General features: G+C 35.1%; 1 protein-coding gene across 1 annotated transcript; it reads right to left on the minus strand.

Moving 5' to 3' along the window:
- Window positions 1-1317: 1317 nt before the first annotated feature.
- On the minus strand, window positions 1318-11096 carry LOC128555430 (stimulated by retinoic acid gene 6 protein-like). The gene is made up of 4 exons (XM_053537707.1): window positions 10845-11096; window positions 9119-9204; window positions 8276-8409; window positions 1318-1867 (listed from the first exon to the last, which is right to left on the minus strand). Exons 1-4 carry the CDS (start codon window positions 10941-10943, stop codon window positions 1743-1745), a joined length of 444 nt encoding a protein of 147 aa, XP_053393682.1. The 5' UTR covers window positions 10944-11096; the 3' UTR covers window positions 1318-1742.
- Between the last annotated feature and the right edge of the window lie 9660 nt (window positions 11097-20756).

Genomic DNA, 20756 nt, shown 5'->3' on the forward strand with positions numbered 1-20756 from the left:
AAGAGTTTGGCACCGCGGTCCTCTTTTTAAATTTAAGCAATACGACCTAAATGATACACTACTAAGTTGGTCTGAGGGTTATCTTTTGAATCGCAAACAGCCCGTCTTTGTTTGTAGCGAAACCTCGAGGATACTCTCACTAAATGGCGTTCCACAGGGCTCGGTCCTTGGATCTCTACTTTCTTTAATCAATGTAAACGACATAGCTGAAAATCTTTTATGCATTACCCGTTTGTTTGCAGATGACAGCTACTTAGCTGTAACTTCTTATGATGTGAATTACATAGAATCTGTATTAAATAGTGATCTAACCACAATTATCTAGTTGTCCAAAGAGTGGTTAGTTGATTGTAATCCTGACAAAACTGAAGTAATGTTTTTTTCTAATTCACAAGTAAAGCCATCTCTTTTTAATGGTATTTTACTAGAATATGCTGATTTTCATGAACATTTAGGTTTAACTTTATCGTCCGATCTTAAATGGCACGAGCATATCAGCCACATAGAAAAGTCTGCATCGAAAGTTTTGAGTTCAATGAAAGCACTAAAATTTAAGTTAAGAACATCTACTCTAAATCAAATTTATATTTCATATATGAGACCTATATTAGAATATACATCTATCGTATGGGATGGATTGTAAAACAAAAACAATCTTTAGAAAAATTACAATATGAAGCAGCGCGTACAGTTACAGATTAACAAGGTCTGTCTCAATACAAAATAGTTCAAGAAATAGGATGGGTCTCCTTAGAGGACAGACGAAATATTTAAAAGCTTCTTACAGTTTATAAAGCTAAAATAGTGTACTCCCTGATTTTTTTGGCAAATATGTTTTCCTCCTCTTGTAGCAGAGATATCTAATTACCCTTTGAGAAACAACAATAACTTTGTAACAATAGCTTGAAGAACTCAGATTTATAGTAACTCATTTATGCCGTCATCTACCCCGATCTATGGAATTCATTAGATATAAATATAAGAAACTCTGAATCAAATCCCCAAACACTTTTGATTGGTAAAAGATGCAAGATTAAGAAACCAATGTAGTAATCTGTATAATGATTGATACAGAAACCATTTAAGAGATAATCCCAGTTGTGATTGTGGGTACCCTATCGAGAATGCTGAGCATTATTTCTTTCAGTGTATCAAATTAGGGAACAAAGAATCGAACTATTTCATGAAACAGGAACTTTTCCTCCTATAAAAGACACACTACTATTATTTGTAACTGACGTATACTCAAGCGAAAGCAATCACTAACTACTTTGACGGTACATAAATTTATCATAAATTCTAATCGTTTTCAGTGAGAATAGCGACAACTTGTTATTTGTAACAGTACCTAACATTTGATATTGATTATTTATCAAACCTCATCTTATCTAAAACGAATACTATACAGTTCCTAGCTTCCAGGAAACAGATCCATGAGGTAAACATAGCAATATCAACATCAAATCTAACATTAAACTGGCTACATTTACTAGTATCCTTTTTTCAGTTTCAGTCATACTTCGGTCTTTTCTTCATTTTTTTCTAATACATGTTATAATTGTTTATTTCATAAAAGTAATTAATTATATGTAATAGTTAATTTTCAAGGGAAAGGCCGTTTACTTATGTTGGTACAACTTGTGGCCCGACCCTATTGCCATAATTCAATTGTTTGTTAACACCTATATGTTAACTCACACCCAAAGTGAGGTTTCGAACCCACAACGATGAGGTTAAAACACTTACCATCCTATGGAATAAAGAAGTCCTGTTAGGGCACCAACCAATTTATGTCGGCTTGTCATACAGGCGAACAAAGGGTAGCATATGACACTTGTCTCCAGACATAAAATATAAACCAAAAATACTGAAAATATATAAATGTGTCCAGACATAAATTACATTCAATAAATACTGAAGTAGAACATATGTCTGCAGAAATATATTCTTGCATAAAACCTTTGTTTGTTTGTTGTTGTTGGTGGTGGTGGTGTTGTTGTGTTGTTTTATTGGGTTTTTTTTTTTTTTTTGGTTTGTTTTTTTTTGGGGGGGGTGTTGTTGTTGTTGTTTTCTCTTTTCTTTTCTTTAAACAGCCGATATATGTAAAATTCTGATGACAGTTGTAAAACTAACTGCTGCTAGCTTTGAATGAATCGATCAGTCACCTTGGCGCGGGAAATTCAAATCACGGAAGGGTTCCGTGCTTGTTGATTGATACTCAGGAACATTTTTGCAATTTTCTGAAAAAGAACGAGCTGGATGGGCCCCCATTCCGTTTATATCCTTTAGTTCAGTAGGGACTATTGAATTGAAAATTACAATGAAATTTGGTATTGTTCCTGCAGCGGGGTGAAGCTGTTCAAAAAGTGCAAAATTGATGATTTTGTATGCTATTTTTAATGGATGGTGTAAAACTTTCGTTTTGTTAACGTTCTATATTCTTGTATGAGAGTCCTGATCTTGCCATTAATTAAAAGCACAAAACATGCACGTAATTTATAAAATGGCCATCCTGATTCTGCTCATTAGGGAAGTGCAATATTGCGACTCGCTGCATGTAAGCCCGGTCGTGCCCAAAATTTTCGAATCTAAATGAACCCTGCTATCTTTTCTTGCATATCAGATTTTCAGAGACTTATATTCCCATAAAGAACTACATCGCTACTTTAGAAAAACAAAAAGACAAGGGGGTGTTAACTTTAATATAAGAAAACTACAGTTCGCGTTAAATACAACACACTAAATTTACTCCTTTTCTCTTTCAATTTCTCATTTCAAATTATTAGATTCTTACGCCGCCATTTTTACATAGCATGCGATAGGAACAGCCGATTTTGATAGAATGCTTAGGTAGCAGGGTACACTGGGCATGGACGGTCTTACATGTAGCGAGTCGCAATATTGCACTTCCCTTATGAGCAGAATCAGGGTGGCCATTTTATAAATGGCGTGCATGTTTTGTGCTTTTGATTAATGGCAAGATCAGGATTCTCATACAAGAATAAAGAAAGCTATCAAAACGAAAGGTTTACACCATCCATGAAAAATAGCATGCCAAAATCATCAATTTTGCACTTTTTGAACAGCCTGCAATGATCCCACTGCAAGAACAATGCCCAATTTTATTGCAATTCTCAATTTAATAGTCCTTACTGAACGTCAGCTCGTTTTTTCACAAAATAGCGAAAATGTTCCCCAGTGTCATTCAACAAGCACAGAACCATTCCGTGATTTGAATTTTTCCGCGAAAAGGTGTCTCATTGATCATACAAAGCTACCAGCAGTTAGTTTTCCAATTGACATCAGAATTTTACATGTATCGGCTGTATAAACTTTCTAAAGAATTAATAATCATTATCTCTCACCTTAATTTACAGACATCCAAAATCACGAAGTTCCATTTATAACAAATATTGACGGGGCCAAAATCCCAAGTGTATCCTGCTACCTAAATGATACATACTGAAACGCAATAGAGTAAACGAAAACACGAAGTCAGCATACAATGCAAACAGAATTCCGGTAAAACTGAAATTAATGTGTGGAGTCTATATCTTACAAACAAACTGTGCAGCTTTCAATCAAAATAAAATCGATGACGTTTGTCGCCTGTGTTTATGTGCCTCAGAGACACTCGAACATTATATTCTTCACTGCTGTGTTCTACCTGCGACGCGTATACCTTTCATTAGTGAGATAAAGTATTGATTATTATAAAGCTTGGGAAGAATCTACAGATCATGACAAAATTAACATTATTATAGACTGTACACACATATGTAGAACGTGGAAGTATAAAAACCACTATAAAAAGCTCTCAGATCTAGAATTCCAATGCAGACGACTGCTGTTCACTCTTCATAATGACCGTTATAGAAATTTAATTCATTAAGCTTACAGCAAGCCTTAATAGGTACAAAACTGCATAAGCCTAGTCATCTAATGTTAGACGATTTTTCGATCATAATAGACATTTGGGTAGATTTTGTATATGTTAATTTGTGGTTGCAGAACGATACAAACACGTGAAATGTTTCGTCTATAAAGGCGGTGAAGACACGGAGATAACAGACAACAAATGCTATTGAGAAAGGGCGCGATAAAGGGGAGAAAGATTAACACTACATGTATTTATATTTGGACTACTTGTGGTAGACCAGCGAAGGCTTACTTTGATTTGGTAGTGATCTGCCTTAAGTGCAGACAGCTGAAACTCTTAAAGTAGAAAGGTACACTTCGAATATTGGCCCCCGTCAATATTTGTAATAATTAAAACTTCGTGATTTCGGATGTCTGTAAATTACAGTTAATTCTGAACGTTAATTTTTAAGAAAATTTAAACAACTGGTACGTGTAAAATTCTGATCTCTGTTGTAAAACTAATTGCTGCTAGCTTTGTATGAATCGATGAGTCATCTTCGGCGCGGGAAATTCAAATCATTGAAGAGTTCCATGTTTGTTGACTGATATTCGGGTTTATCGCATAATGCGGCAGTTTTCCTTTGATCTTTGCAGTATGTTAAACATGGTAACACACATTAATACTACAAAATCTGTGCTGTTATTTTACAAAACTGTTGCGATATACACTTAACAAAATTTCTAATCGGTCAGTTTTTATTGTATTACTATTTTGTTAATAATGCAAGTATTCACACGAAATGTCACATACCGACATTTAAATATGTACTGCAGCTAATTATTGATTTATTTTTGACCGACTCACCGCCAAAGTAACCGCCTTAGGCGTTTTAGCCAATTTAGCATATTTTGCACGTGCATGGCATGTGTACCAATATGCACGTATTAATGAACACTTTTGGCATTACTGACGAAAGTTCTACTAGAAAACACGTATCATCGTTAAATTGACACAAGAGCAATGCGCCTGGCTGTCGGAATTATACAACAAAATTCAAAATCGGGCATTTCAATGAATTGTACTTTGGTTAAATTTCGAAAAAAGAGCGCGGATGGTAAATAACCAACGAATGAAGATTTTTGTAAACGGAAATAAGGTTACAAATGGAAATAACCATCAAAGTAACAGTTACAAACAAATAACATTAAGATTCTATTGAAATTGTAAAAACAATAAGACGCTTGCTGTAAATGCGTCCCAGTTAGCAACATTCCGACAGCTCGATCCCATTGCTCTTGTGTCAGTTTAACCATAATATGTGTTTTTCTAGTTGGACTTTTCGTCAGTAATGCCAAAATTGTAAACGTACACGTGCATGTTGGTGCACATGCACTGCACGTGCAAAATATCAGGCAAAACGCCTAATGCGATTACTTTGGCCATGAGTCACCAAAAATAAATTAATAATTAGTTGCAGTGCTTATTCAAATGTTGGCATGTAAAATTTCGTGTAAATACCTGCATTATTGACAAAATAGTAATACAAATATAAACTGACCGATTAGGAATTTTGTGGAGTGTATATCAACACAGAAATCTCTATAGAGTTTAATTCGAAAAAAAACTGATATATATCAGCACAGTAAAACTGTTCCGATATATATCGCAGCACTTTTTCTCTATCGAGGTCCTATTGACGGAGTATATTTTTTTCCTTTCAAAGAAAAGATGATTTAAGCTCTAATTTACATTTCACAGAGAAAGAATTATCACAAACACCTACATTTATAAAGTAAAAGAATAAATAAACTAAAATATTTCAAAAACTCAATAGTTATCGCCAAATTCAGAAATACATGAAATATATGAAATTCTGAGATTTCTCAAATGTTTCTAAATTGATTTTTTTTTTATTTTTACAAACAAAACAACAAGTTTTAGAATATTTTTGGCCAATGAAATGCAAAGATTTAAAACCAATGCAGAAATCTGTCGGATACTTTTATCTGAGGAACACATTTTCTAAAACAGAAGTTTTAGTGTTTCAGTCAGCGAGGCACAGAAAGGGAATCAGAAGTGTAAAAATAATAATAAACAAATTTAAATGAAAATAATATATAAATTTTTATGATAAAACTATGCGATAAAACAGTTATAATATGTAATGCTCGTGTGTTACGAGAATATACCGGCCTCGACGATATGTGCAGAGAAAAATATCCTCGATGTACCCCTAGCTCTGATAAATCCTCGTAACACACTCTCACACATACTATAACTATTACATATTTTTGTTATTTGGAGATGGCTAGGCCGACATAACATTAATATCCTGTAGTTCATTAGGGCTTATTAAGTTGAGAAATGCAAAACAGTTGAACATTGTTCCTGCAACGGGATCATTGCAGGCTATCGAAAAAGTGCAAAATTGTTGATTTTGTCATGTTTTTTTTAATGGGTGGGGTACCAATTACGTTTTGATAGCATAAAGTGAGCACTTTCCTGTGATATAAATAGCACAGCGACGCTATACAAATACAATCACATAACATAGAGTAAGAATGACACGTTTTGTAAATAGAATCGTCAGATATTGAACAACAATGATGGCTTTTACCATAAGAATATTGAACATACAGTAAGAATAACGACATATAGAATAACAATGGTAACACTTGGAATATGAATGACACGGCATTGAATAACAATACCAAAGATACAATAAAAATAACGAAATATAGAATAACAATAATGACTTTTACCATATTAAGAATATCGAACATACAATAAGAATAACGACATATAGAATAACAATGGTAAGACTTAGAATATGAATGACACGCCATTGAATAACAATATCAAAGATAGAATAAGAATAACGAAATATAGAATAGCAATAATGACTTTTAGAATATGAATGACAAGACATTGAATAACAATAACAAACATACAATAATAATAACATACATACATAATTTAGCAACGTTTGACATGCCATATGTAATAGCTTTTTAAAAGTGTATTTTTTTCATCGATCTAGAATCATTTCCCTATCAGTTTGTAATTTCGTCTGAAGACAAGGTGAAATTTAGAACAAGTAAAATGTTTTACTACGGCTAGTGTTATTCAAACATTATAGATATGCAAATCCTTAAACAAGACTTCATATACAAAAAGCAAACAAAATATTTTGATAAAGTAAGATAGATTATGCTCTCAAACATTATTTTGTCATACTAACGGCATTTATAAAGTTTCTTGTTCTTATATAACTGTACAAAAAGGTTAATGAAGTAGAAGGTATTTCTTTCACTAAAGTAAATCTAATGCGCCAGTGATTACCCGCGACCGTCTTGTGCAACCTAGGATGATCTTGGTCAGGTCATTCATTTTTGTGCAATGTCAGTTTCACATAATAAGACATGGATCCATGTTTATCAACACATAGACATGGATTAATGTTTATCAACACTTAGACATGAATTCATATTTATCAACACTTAGACATGGATCCATGTTTATCAACACTTAGACATGGATCCATGTTTATCAACACTTAGACATGGATCCATGTTTATCAACACTTAGACATGGATCCATGTTTATCAACACTTAGACATGAATTCATGTTTATCAACACTTAGACATGGATCCATGTTTATCAACACTTAGACATGGATCCATGTTTATCAACACTTAGACATGAATTCATGTATATCAACACTTAGACATAGATCTAAATTGTCAACTATTTGATTTGCCATAACTTTGTATACAGTAAATATATACTAAAGAAATTTAGCGAAGCTATATCACCTGTAGATCGCATATTCATACAAACTTTCGATATGTACCGTCTGTTAATGTATCACTGACAAAGTAAAATAAATATTTATCATTTTAATTCGTTATGTCTAACGATTAGATGAATACGGACCCTGTCTCCGACTTGTCTGCAGGCTGATAGCACTACTGGTCGCAATACCTTGAGGGATTTGCCATACAGTCACCTTTGATTGTCGAGGACCAGTCGCACGATTGATTACGACTGGTCCTGAATGGATAAGCGTTCGAAGTCGTGTGACTGTTGGACAACTGGAGATTCCCGTGATCAACAAAGACAATGTAACAATAAACATGTCATGTAGCACAACAATCGCACGATTGAAAACCTGCCAAAGACCAGCTACGACCAGCTAAAATAAGACCTTTGAACATGAAGAACTTGCTACAAGCGAATTCGACATGCCACTACCAACGACTGTCCTGTTGTACCCAGAAACTTTTCTACGACTCCATGAGATTTGCAGTCGTAACCGGTTTTAAGTCGTCTTATCTCAGTGTGACTGGGACAGTGAAATTAAAAGTTGTTGCATAAATGTTCAGACTATAAAATGATTATAATTCACTCACTCTTCGCCCAGATTGGCCAGTCGAGTTCATCTGATAATGTTTTTTGTGTTATCTGAATTATGTTTCCGGTCACTGAACCAAATACAAACATAACACCCCAACGGTTACTTGGTTCGTCCAGAAAACCTAGCGGCCTGTAAATATGTGTAAATGTTAGATCAAATCTGCAAAGCAAAGTGTTCATGTTCATTGACAAGACTGCAGAAACCGTTGTTATACAAGGACAATAATTTTCATGAACGATTCTAAAATATTGAGATATATAATTACAGTATTTTATATATGAGAACTGTATAAGTAAGTCAAGTAAGTATATTTTTAGGTTATCAGCTTTGTATCTAGTTCTACAGTGGAAGATATTGCACGTCGTTAGGAATGCAATATTACTCCGCATATTTCTCGAGGCAAGGCTAAAATATTTTTACTGTGAAATCATTTAAATTCGCTGGCATGAAATTTCGCGCAAACGGGAAAAAGGACTGTTTCGCGCGGGCTTTAATTCGCGCATTTTCAGTTTATAAATGAAAAAATATATATAAAAAATAATAATAGCGCGGTCTTAAATTCGCGCATCGGTTCTTGCGCGAAATACGCGAAAATTCGTCCTACGCGAATAAAAATGATTTACAGTATTACAGACGTATCTACACATATTAAAATTATATAAATATTATGCATTTGTTAAATAGCCTGAATAAAATTGACAAATTGAATATGTACGTACTAAATGAAAAATAATTCAGCGATAAAATGACGTCACGTGCCCATGTCAATATGGAAAAAGGTTCCACTGTAACTTAAGGGAAAGTATGTGAAGATACAAAAATGTTATATATTGGTTACCGAACAAGAGCTGGTCGGCCGCCCAAAAAACCTGGTTTAATTGACTTTCGCTTCTCAAGGAACGAAAGCACCGTCAAAATAAGTACCTGAAAAAGCAAAGTGTCCAATGATTTATTTATCATTCATTTTATTGAGTTAATTATGTTGTTGATTGGCAAATATAGTTTAAGAATTAGTCTCATTTAAACCATGGTCTAGATGTTGTGAAGAGTACACAAGAAAATTTGTTAAATAAGTAATAGAAAGAGCATTGAAACTCGAGGGTAAACGATTTGTATGAGGGGGCGTAGCCCCCGAGTATAAATCGTTTACCCGAGAGTTTTAATGTTCTTTCTATTTGTATCATAGCCATCCATATATGGTAGTTGTAGGCGGTCCACATTGCCATATACAGCAGTTCAGTGAGTACTTAAAATCCTTGCTATACAAATGTGTAAAGCCCAGGTAAAATAAACCAATGCTAGAGCAGAAAATCAATAAAATACACTGCTATCTACTGTTCCAGACACGCTGGCATACTTTTCTATCTAACAGTGCGGTAACTAGCGTGCGGGTATTAAATACCTGCACACTTTTAGTTACCGCACCCTGTACTCATGAGTATACGAATTACCTGCACCAAATTTGTTAAGAAAAAACACCAAGCTATGATACAATAAACCTAAACTGTTCTCTATTAGACTATATAGACGCAGAAAAATATGTTAAGATATTAAATTCAAAACTGTAGAAAGAAGAAAAGGACCAATTCTTCATTCGAACGAATGTTGCACATTAAATCAAAAGATTGATGTAAATAAATTATATGCACCATGATGTGGTAAAAGCTTGGCGCCTATGTGTCTTAAGTCAATATTGTAAACATCCAGAGAATGTCATAAGAACTGAGAGGTGTATCAGCTTTGTACATTTGAAAGATTTATTTATTTCATTATTTTGTTTGTGTCGTTCTCATTGTATATTTGCAACGACTTGTATGTTAGAGTTAGGACACAGTAAGAGAATGACTTACAGCAGGGATGAGAAACCAGGATACAGTAAGAGAATGACTTACAGCAGGGATGAGAAACCAGTGTTCAGTTAGAGAATGACTTACAGCAGGGATGAGAAACCAGTGTACAGTAAGAGAATGACTTACAGCAGGGATGAGAAACCAGTGTACAGTAAGAGAATGACTTACAGCAGGGATGAGAAACCAGGGTTCAGTTAGAGAATGACTTACAGCAGGGATGATAAACCAGGGTACAGTAAGAGAATGACTTACAGCAGGGATGAGAAACCAGTGTACAGTAAGAGAATGACTTACAGCAGGGATGAGAAACCGGTGTACAGTAAGAGAATGACTTACAGCAGGGATGAGAAACCAGGGTTCAGTTAGAGAATGACTTACAGCAGGGATGATAAACCAGGGTACAGTAAGAGAATGACTTACAGCAGGGATGAGAAACCAGTGTACAGTAAGAGAATGACTTACAGCAGGGATGATAAACCAGGGTACAGTAAGAGAATGACTTGCAGCAGGGATGAGAAACCAGTGTACAGTAAGAGAATGACTTACAGCAGGGATGAGAAACCGGTGTACAGTAAGAGAATGACTTACAGCAGGGATGAGAAACCAGGGTTCAGTTAGAGAATGACTTACAGCAGGGATGATAAACCAGGGTACAGTAAGAGAATGACTTACAGCAGGGATGAGAAACCAGTGTACAGTAAGAGAATGACTTACAGCAGGGATGAGAAACCAGTGTATATATTTAGTTAATATATTAGCTGTAAACACGTTGTCATTACAATACTGAAACATTTTATCCTCTCCATCCGACATTGTTTGATCCCGTCTCTAGTTAATCCTGTAAAGTAACGAATTAGAGAATGATTAACGTTCACCAGCATCAAAGTCACCGTAGACAACCCTTGCCAATAGATTCATTAAGACTACTTAAGATTTATATTTGTACAATAAACTACTGTTATAAACGATTGGTCTAAAACATTTGTAAACATCGATTAAATACATGTTTAAGTTAATGAGTGCTCTAGTTTAAGAAGCTTTGTCTGATCGTTTTTATCGATATTACCGATCTGGAGTAACCGTTTAATTGGTTTAGACCAACTAGATAAAGGCTGTTCTAACAGACTAGATAATCCTGTTCCAAAGCTTTAATTCATTAAACAAATTTGGAAGATTCATATTTTTTTGATATTAAGGATAACATGGTGTAAAAGTCATATTTCATGTCTTGTAACTAGATGGTAATATTTAAATAAAATTTGGTCATATTAAAGACATTCAAAATTAAAAACGTTTCACCGAGAGATTTTTCAAATTTTATCATTTTTGGGGGAGATAATCGGTATTGAAGTTAACATTGATGCCTATAGGAAATATATCTTTTTTGATTATGAGAATCTGCGCTTGAGTTTCGAGAAAATTTTGCGGTAGAAAGCTGCATTATATGATTCTGATACAAATATAAAAAAGAAATCTAAATTCCCAGTAGGAAAAAGGAGAAAATTATTTTTTCTAGTTTTCAGGGGAGATAACTCATGAAAAACAAAAATTCTCAGGGGAGATAATTTAAAGTAAAATTTTGAGAACTTCTGTCACAATATAACTTGTCAATACGCACCTTATTTCTATCGTTTGACATTTTCAAAGCTTACATTATCAAGTTGTATGTACGCTTTTGGTGAAATTGGGGCCTATTATGGGTAGTCATCCTTAAAAACAATGCCCATTATGTGTATATGTATGCGAAATAGTATATTAGTATTTTCTTCTTAAGGCAGTTCTGCATGTTTGAAACAATTTCAGTATTGTTCTACAATGTATAATTTCATTAAAATACTTTTTTTTTCAAACCATCAATGTATCCGAATGAAATACAGCCAATAATAATAGCACAGTGTTCGTCATGGGCTTCTATCGGAAAATCGCCCTTTTCTTGTTTTTCGCGTATTGATAGTGAAACTTTTCTTATCTGTACACTAACCTATTTTCAATTATATGGCAAAATGAAAAATAAAATGTATATGTATGTGTGCTTAATTCTTCACAGTTCGTCATATAGCCATTTGAGTCCTTAAATTGCTGCTTATATTTTAAGTTATTTGAATTATTTTACATGAAAACATATCAATCCCTAAGAAAGACAATAGCCCTGACTGTTTAATATATCATCTGAAAAGTAGAGCTCTCAGAATCACCGAGAACAAGGCAAACAGTGAAAATTGCAGACACGGTTTGAGGGTTAAGCCTAACACTTAAAACATAGAATATAATAAAACAGTTCCGGCAAGATTTATGTAACCCGTATAACGGCTACCAGGCATTATTCTGTGTTTTCCGGAAAAATGACGTCACTACCGGTTAATCAAATGTGCTCAACTACCTTAAACAGCGACAAAAAATATTAACAAGAGCTGTCACAGGAGACAGCGCGCTCGACTATTTCGATGCTGGATAGTGAAACTTGGCACATCTGAGGAAACTAGAGCTGTCACTGGAGTGTTTAATGACTCCAATTGTGGATGAAGATATTGCACAATAGCCTGAGTCTATGTCAAAACTATTAACTTAAAGTAATAAGAGAGGTAAAGATAAAATGTATCAAAACACTATCTAAGTATATCCTAAGCAAAAAGGGGCATAATTCATTAAATATTGGTGCAAGAGTTATGCACCTTGTGTCATATGGTGTGGGTAATGATGTTGAACAACTATTTCAAGTTTGAATCAAATCCATTCAGTAATAACAGAGACAGAGTGAAAGTGCATCAAAACTGTAACCTAAAATTCTAAGTAAAAAGGGGGAATAATTCATGAAAAATTGGTGCCAGAGTTATGCACTTTGCGTCATAGGGTGTGGGTGATGATGTTGAACAATTATTTTAAGTTTGAATCAAATCCATTCAGTAATAACAGAGACAGAGTGAAAGTGCATCAAAACTTTAACCTAAAATTCTAAGTAAAAGGGGAATAATCATGAAAATTGGTCCGGAGTTATCCACCTTGGTCATATGTAAGGTAATGATGTTGAACAATTGTTTAAGTTTGAATCAGATCCATTCAGTAATAACAGAGATAGAGAAAAGTGCATAAAACTTTAACCTAAATTCTAAGTAAAAAGGGGAATAATTCATGAAAAATTGTGCCAGAGTTATGCACTTGTGTCATATGATGGGGATGATGTTGAACAATATCTTAAGTTTGAATCAAATCCATTCAGTAATAACAGAGTAGATAAAGTGCACAAAACTTTAACCTGAAATTCTAAGTAAAAAGGGGAATAATTCATGAAAAAAGGGTGCCAAAGTTATGCATATTGTGTCATATGATGTAGGTGTGATGTTGAACAACTATTTTAAGTTTGAATCAAATCCATTCAGTAATAACAGAGATAGAGTGAAAGTGCACAAAACTTTAACCTAAAATCTAAGTGAAAAAGGGGGAATAATTCATGAAACTGTGCAGATTAATTCAGATGATGTGCATATGGTGAGATAATATTTCAGTTGATCAAATCCATCAGTATTACAGGATAGTGAAAAATGGTAATGTAAAAATACTTTATCCAAGGTGGGAGCGAAAAGCCGAGTCACGGTCAGTAGATAATCCATACTCGTATAGTCGACCTACAAAATTATATCTGAATCTAGACCTAGACTATTAGTGAGGATAATCATGTGTACTGTTGACATACAAGAATACTTTGAATAATTATAAGATGTCATTAAGGTGAAATCGCAAATAAAGAATAATTTCTTTAACACTAATCATTATTAAAAAAGTAAGGTATTGCAAGGAAAGAATAGATTAAAAACAAAAACATCAAATTTACACCTGTGTTAAAATCTAATTAAAACCGTGTGCACAATATGTTGTAGACCTAATATCAAGCAAAGAGTACTTAAACGAACAGGTGCAAAATTTCGAAAACATAGCCGATTAAGTGGCGTACAAGTCGATTAGATGAATGTGTGTGGGTGAGGTCATTAATAAACATTAAAATACGAGAAACCATAATATAGCAGATGTCTTAAAATCACCATTTATCTTGCATATTTATCAAATTAAAAATTCTCGGACTACCCCAAGCAGCACCTATACCTTACATCAGCAGTGAATGTATATTCAACTGATTGCTCAGACTGTTTTCAAAATTTTCCGGAAATCCTAATAACACCTAGCTTACCCAATAACCCTTGCTAGTAGTGAGACTATTGGGCTTGCTCCAAAGTTGTATTTGAAAATAGCCTTCAATGAGCCTTAGATTTCAAATTTTCTAATTGGATGACCCCCCGCGAACACCTGCCTAACATATCCCACAATTATCTTATATAAATAAAGAAATTATGTTCAAATTTATGGTGGACTATAAATCTAATGTTTACCGAAGCCAATAATACCCTACTGCATCAGTTGTGACGACCTATCGACATTCTGGGTTATATCACACATCGCTTTCATTACTAATGATTTAATTATAAATAAGGTATCAGCTTCAAAGTGAGACCTTGATTAATCATTGCATCAAATCATTTCACATAGAAGACCTCACCCGGAACATGCGAATTCACCATACATATCCACATTTTGATATTAAGACTTCAGCAAAAAGTCAATACGCAAAGTTAGTAACATTCATAGTCAATATCCTAAAGCTTGTAGTATGTAGCAATGTCATATATGAAAAATTGTCATCAGAAAAAGTTGTTTAAATAAAGGTACACTTCTATTTCTGTCTCTAATGGCTTCAGAAAGGGATTAAATGCCCTGTGTTTAAGCTACAGACAAAGTTTAATGAAAATTCAGCAAAAGAATTCATGGAAATAATGTTTAAAGGCATTTCTGTGTTTAGCTCTAGAGGACTCTACAAGGACACCATTGCGCGTTTTGAAACAAATTTGGAAATTACCTTATAATGGTGGTACAGACCAGGTTTGATCAAGATTCATCATGCTGTTCATAGCATAAGTCGTTTAAAGCTTTTTTTCTAACTTTAGCTCTAGTGGTCACCAAAAGGGGTAAAGTGCCACAAGCAGTAATCGTTAACGTCCGCCAATTGACCAGACGCCAGGCTCCGCCTACAGGTCACGTGGTACCACAAAATACTAAACCTCCGACATTTAGATCGATAATGGCTGCTGCTGCTACTTTACGCGATATTTCTGAAGAGATTGGCAAGAAATTTCTGTCTTATTATGTGTCTTTAAAACATTTAGATGAATTTCGAGAAAGTACTGTTAGGAGTCTTACATTGATAGTTTTGGGATTTTCCGACATTCGGGGACGGAATTAGTTGAGAAAGCATGTATATTATGAAGACAAAAGAAGACGGAAGAAGGCTACACGACGACAATTACTGGTAATATTTATTGTTGAAAATTTTTGTGTTGCTTCTTTAATAAATCACTGACAAGGTTATGCGTGTTTTTATTATTATAAAAATATTTGTTTATCATTCAGTTTGATATTTTCTTAGTATTTTCTCGACTTGTACTCTATCAGTACTTATGCCCCGTGTGCAAAACTGGAAAATGTGCATTGAAGGATAATGATACATTTACATTTTAGGTATAAATAGCCCTTCTCCCTCAACCTAAAAAGAATTCACATCACCGATGTCTTTCCACGTACATGTTGATCGAGGCAACTGAAAAGTTTGGGCACGAATAATGTAGCATTTTTAGTTCATATTTTTGCTACTTGAACATTTTGGCACTTTCTCTTCACAGTTTCTCGTTATGTAAATGTCCAATAAGAAGTGCTATGGCTGAGAAATAAACCAACAATGCCTAGTTTATCTTTGGCCTACGATGTGTCTGCAGAACCCGTAGACTGCCCGTATCCTCCTTTCTGTGTGACTGCGGAGGCAGTGGGGGTGGGGAGGGGAAGGGGGGCGGGGGTATGGATGTGCGATTTTCGTTAGGGCTCCGCAGCCTCTACGACTTTGTTTAGCGAAAAGTTATACATATTTGAATTAATTGAAAGCCAGTAGACATGTCGTAGGTGGCATTGCACAATCTCCGCACAGGCATCGTTAGGAGGCCATGCGCTGATCGTGCAGCCAACGCACGATATTCCGTGGACAAAGTGCCTAAAAGAAATCGTACGGAGATTGTAAACACCCGAGACCTTCGCACGGCACTCGCAGAGCTGCCACAAGGTTCCTGCTTGCTGCAGTACCGAATGAAATCGCATGGATATTGAGCAATCATCGCGCGGCCACCCTACAGCGGCCGCATCATTTCCGTGCGGCGGCCTTTATATGGCATAACATTTTTCAGATGGTTATATATATTGGTCATCTCCAGCACGTAAGATTTCCGTTGGAAGCCTGCGGTGACTGCAAGGCAACTGCACTGAAATTGCACGATTTCCGTATAATCTCCACGCAGCATCTGTAAGAATTTCTCCAGGCATGTACAAAAAAAAAAAAAAAAAAAAAAAAAATGGCACGATGCCCGTATTTAATGTGAACACATACACCGTAGCCCGTAGCCACCTACGATGCCAAATTTAGACTACGTTATCGCACGGCGCCCGGGTCAAATGTGAATTAAGTGGAAGCTAGATATATTAATACCATTGTATATACAAATATGTGGTAGTTTCCGTCGATTTTATCCACTTTCAATTGTCTGTGAGGACGTCCACAAGTCTTAATCCAGCGAAGATACTTCTCAAAACTTTACTTAGGTTTTGGAAAAAGAATAATCTAGGCGTTCTGGGAAGCGACTATCGGACTTGCAAAGTCCCCACTGACACATTTTTACCATTTCTAATAAGTTTTACTTGTATATATAATCATTTTCAAAAGGAATTTATCAGTTATTTTTATCGGTGTCGAGATCGCAATGTCGGAGGGTAATATTTACATTAACACCGCCTGGAGGTGTGCGTCGAATCAAGCGCATTGATTGGTTGAACGCTTATCGATTTTTTGGTTTGATTGACAGCCGGCATTTGGTCAATTTGGTTTCCCTATTGAGAACTAGGCAAATCTAACTTTTGATAAGTAATGCGTCGGCAGCGATGGGAAATTGCATCGGAAATTGTAAAATTATTTTGGTCTTTCGAGTGTTTGACACCAGTGGTGATATTGCCCATATGAAAAAATTATCTCAGTATTTCCTAGGATCGCTTTAAATTAGTTGGACTATATCTAGTATGTGTAGTGCCCTTCTGTTTTAAAAGGCACATAGTTCTGTTGCAGCTTGTTGCAAATAATAGAACATTTGGCTTTTGTTACAGAGAGAATGGAAATCTATGACCATGCACACGATTTTGTAATAAAAAGTTTATTGCACAGGCGCCACTCGATGCAAATGCTATTTTAACTGATATTACTTTACTAAATATGCTTTCAGGTTACTATAATACAATGGCACTAAGTCTAGTTCAGTAAGTCATTTCTTCTACACGTGTATCGGACCACAACGCACGCTGAGTGCGACCGGGTAAACCGCGTGCAGTCTTAGCACTTTTTATTTTTAGACTCGTTCAAAAATTGCTAAATGGTGCAGATAAACACGCAGCCAATTGTCATTCTTGCATAAAAACTACTTTTTTCACTGGATCCGCCCATGTATTAACGGGAGAAAAATCGTGTGCAAACAAGGCAATTCACGTGCTGTTAATACCCGATTTTTATTTTTGAAATGCTTTGCCAGGGATATATGTATGTATTTTTACGCACACTGATATTTGGCATCTGCGTCTTGTTTCTTCCTTAACAACCTCATCTTGTAGCATTATAAATACAATGTAATCCATAGTATGTTTAGCTGTATCTGTTTCCAACCCCAATCGTACTGCCCCCATCAATGTACGCCCTAGCTTCTCTTAGAGTTCACTCCCTTTACAAAGCGTCTGTTCAGTTATTGTAAATAACTGTGAATAAATAAGTATCGCGTGTAACTTGTGCTATTGTTCGTTTTTAGGTATTATATTTATGATTTTGGTAAGTATCAGTCGGTATGTTTTTATCTAATTTCTCTAAGAATTTATATAAACAGCTTGGAAACTTGACACTACGTTCGTACTTATCCGTACTCCAACTGCGTGTCCGTACTCAATATAACTCGAATGCAAAGTTATTATTTGAAATTGTGATCGAGTCCACCAAATTGTGAAATGATATGAACAATTATTGGTAATTTTATGTTTGTAATAATGAGAGATAAAAACTCGCTTAAAAACCTTCAGGAGGTGCTTTTGATAGCGTTGTTTATTTCCGGGCCCTGGATACGGATATTTAAAACATGTTTACCGTTTCCAAGAACAACTGGAATGGTAAATAAAAAATGTACCGGAATCGTCAAGTCATCACGTATGAAAACAATACATAAATCGCCGTGAAATATATTTTTATGCAAGAATAGCGACAATACACGTTTGTTTTGTGTATTAACATCTGCAGAAGCCCTTGGGATATGTTTGTGACCTCGACCTTCGGTCTCGGTCACAAACAATCCCGCGGGCTTCTGCAGACGTTAATACACAAAAAAACGTGTATTATCCCTACATTAAACATATACGCATTTCCTTTCCTGGGTATGAATTTACGTAACAATTGTCGGTAAAAAATACAATGTGATGCGGCCATTATAACTATACATCCATCTGAGTCTGATTACTACTTCCAGTCTTCCATTTTTACCGATATTTTCTCTCAAACTGTAGAATACCAAACCAAAGAATTAACATCGATAAGAAAAGATTCCATATGAAAAGATATACATTATTTCGTAGAAATCCGTCAAATAATTACTGCCTACTGAAGACATGTGGTATGCGGTGTCATGAAAACTTATGTCAAACAAAAAAAATAGAGATAAAAATAAGCTATAGTCGAACCCATCGACATAAATCTATTTGGAAGTTCTATATTGACTTCAGTTTGGCATTACTGCAACTACGTACCCATGTGGTTTCTAGATTCCGAATTGTAGTAACCATCCATCATGTGATCGCCCCTGTACTCGAGTGGTTAGTCGCTGACTTGAAATCACTGTAACCTGTGGGGGATGGGTTCGAGCCTTGCTATCGGCCATATCTCTTTATGTTAGAACGGTTGGCAGATTCTTACGGAGGACGGGAGCCTTGTACTGGTTCTTCCCAGGAGCGATGGTAGGTAAACTGCCCACCCGACATACAGGAAGAACTGTTGAAAACGGGCTTTAAATCCAAGAAAAAAAGATTTTTTCCGTCATGAGCAAGTTTCTTGGCAAGGAAACTTACTTAGTCATGAATCCCGAGTCCAGCACTTATTTTTGTTTGGGTTTAACGTTGCATCGACACATTTATAGGTCATAATTATTGCGACTTTCCAGCTTTGATGTACGAGATGAAATTATTCCAGTTGATTCAATCGCATGCTTACTAGATTCTCAAACACATAAAACTTTATTACCTTTATAACTTGAGTTACGTATATAAACAGCGCATTTATGTTTAAATCAAATTTTTTTTATTTTCAACATGAAAAGTCCCTGACCTAGCGATAAAAATACACATGTTGTTTAGGATATGTGTAATTTTACATCTTTTGATCTTAAACTTATATGCACCCGCTGGCTAAATTTGCATTTTGTAGTGAGTGATTTCTTTTATCAATTTGTCACAAGGGATTTTTTGCATTTAAAGAAAAAAAATACACGTGAAATAAATTCAGATAATGCGACCTTAATCAACAGCTATCGAATGGAAATGTTCGCACACATAATGTAATCTGGCCGAGTGGTTGATGTCTATTCTGTACCGTTCTGGATACAGTAGAGATTGTAAAAAATGTTTGACTTGAAACTGATTCTGAGACACGGCTAAAAACTGCAATATCATCAGTTTTTAAAAACCGTAAATACATTGCAAGACTGACTTTTCAGTTTATGTGTTGTTTAGGCAATTAACGGGAAAACCCCACATAACATAACTTGTCTCGCGTCTTGGGCGGAGTTTATGTAAATGACTGTTACCAAATTAGCCACTCCGATAAGAAAATCGATATCAGTCAGTCACTCCATGTGTATGGTGCAAACATTGAATCGGCACACTATTCTGAAATTGGCAGTATTGAAACTGGTATTGATTTCCTTTACATACAGCTCTAATTCACGTAGTCGGTGTCGTGAAAGGATGCGGTATTTTGACGTTTTTCACTTAATCAGACCGTCATGTTAAAGGGACTAGACTCCAAATTTTGTCTTAGAATGACCTTTTTCTTTAACATTGAAGTTTGGTCATATTATGAACATTAAATGTTAAACTATCTTAAAAGATGGATGATCAAGAAAATGTCCGAGCCGGGAATCGAACCCGGGCCACTTCGGCTATAAAAACTTTTCTACCTTCTTAACCAATACACCACAAAAGAATTACCGCCCCTCAAATTTAAAGCTTTATAAATAAGACATATTACTTCCGGTACTCCGTTACAGACGCTTTTTAATTTTAAATGGAAAAAGTAATAATAATAACAAGTGTTCATGTGTTTTCTATAACATATAATCTGTCGGTAAGTTTTAAAGCCTTCTTTAAGAAATACAGCAAGAGCTTCCTTATATCTGAAAACAATACGATCCAGATGCATGCATGTGCCTATAAAGAAAATGCATACACAACAACGTGGTGAAG

Source organism: Mercenaria mercenaria, chromosome 3 (genome assembly GCF_021730395.1).
Source record: "Mercenaria mercenaria strain notata chromosome 3, MADL_Memer_1, whole genome shotgun sequence".
NCBI classification, from domain to species: Eukaryota; Metazoa; Mollusca; class Bivalvia; order Venerida; family Veneridae; genus Mercenaria; species Mercenaria mercenaria.

What these genes read in the sequence shown, in the direction of transcription:
- LOC128555430 (XM_053537707.1), bottom strand. Translation starts at nt 10,943, where the DNA reads ATGTCGGATGGAGAGGATAAAATGTTTCAGTATTGTAATGACAACGTG. An exon ending in ACTGGTTTCTCATCCCTGCT is followed by an intron (nt 9,205 to 10,844) that starts GTAAGTCATTCT and finishes TTGCTTTTTCAG; the next exon opens with GTACTTATTTTGACGGTGCT. An exon ending in CTGGCCAATCTGGGCGAAGA is followed by an intron (nt 1,868 to 8,275) that starts GTGAGTGAATTA and finishes ATATATTTTCAG; the next exon opens with TATTTTTGGTTTATATTTTA.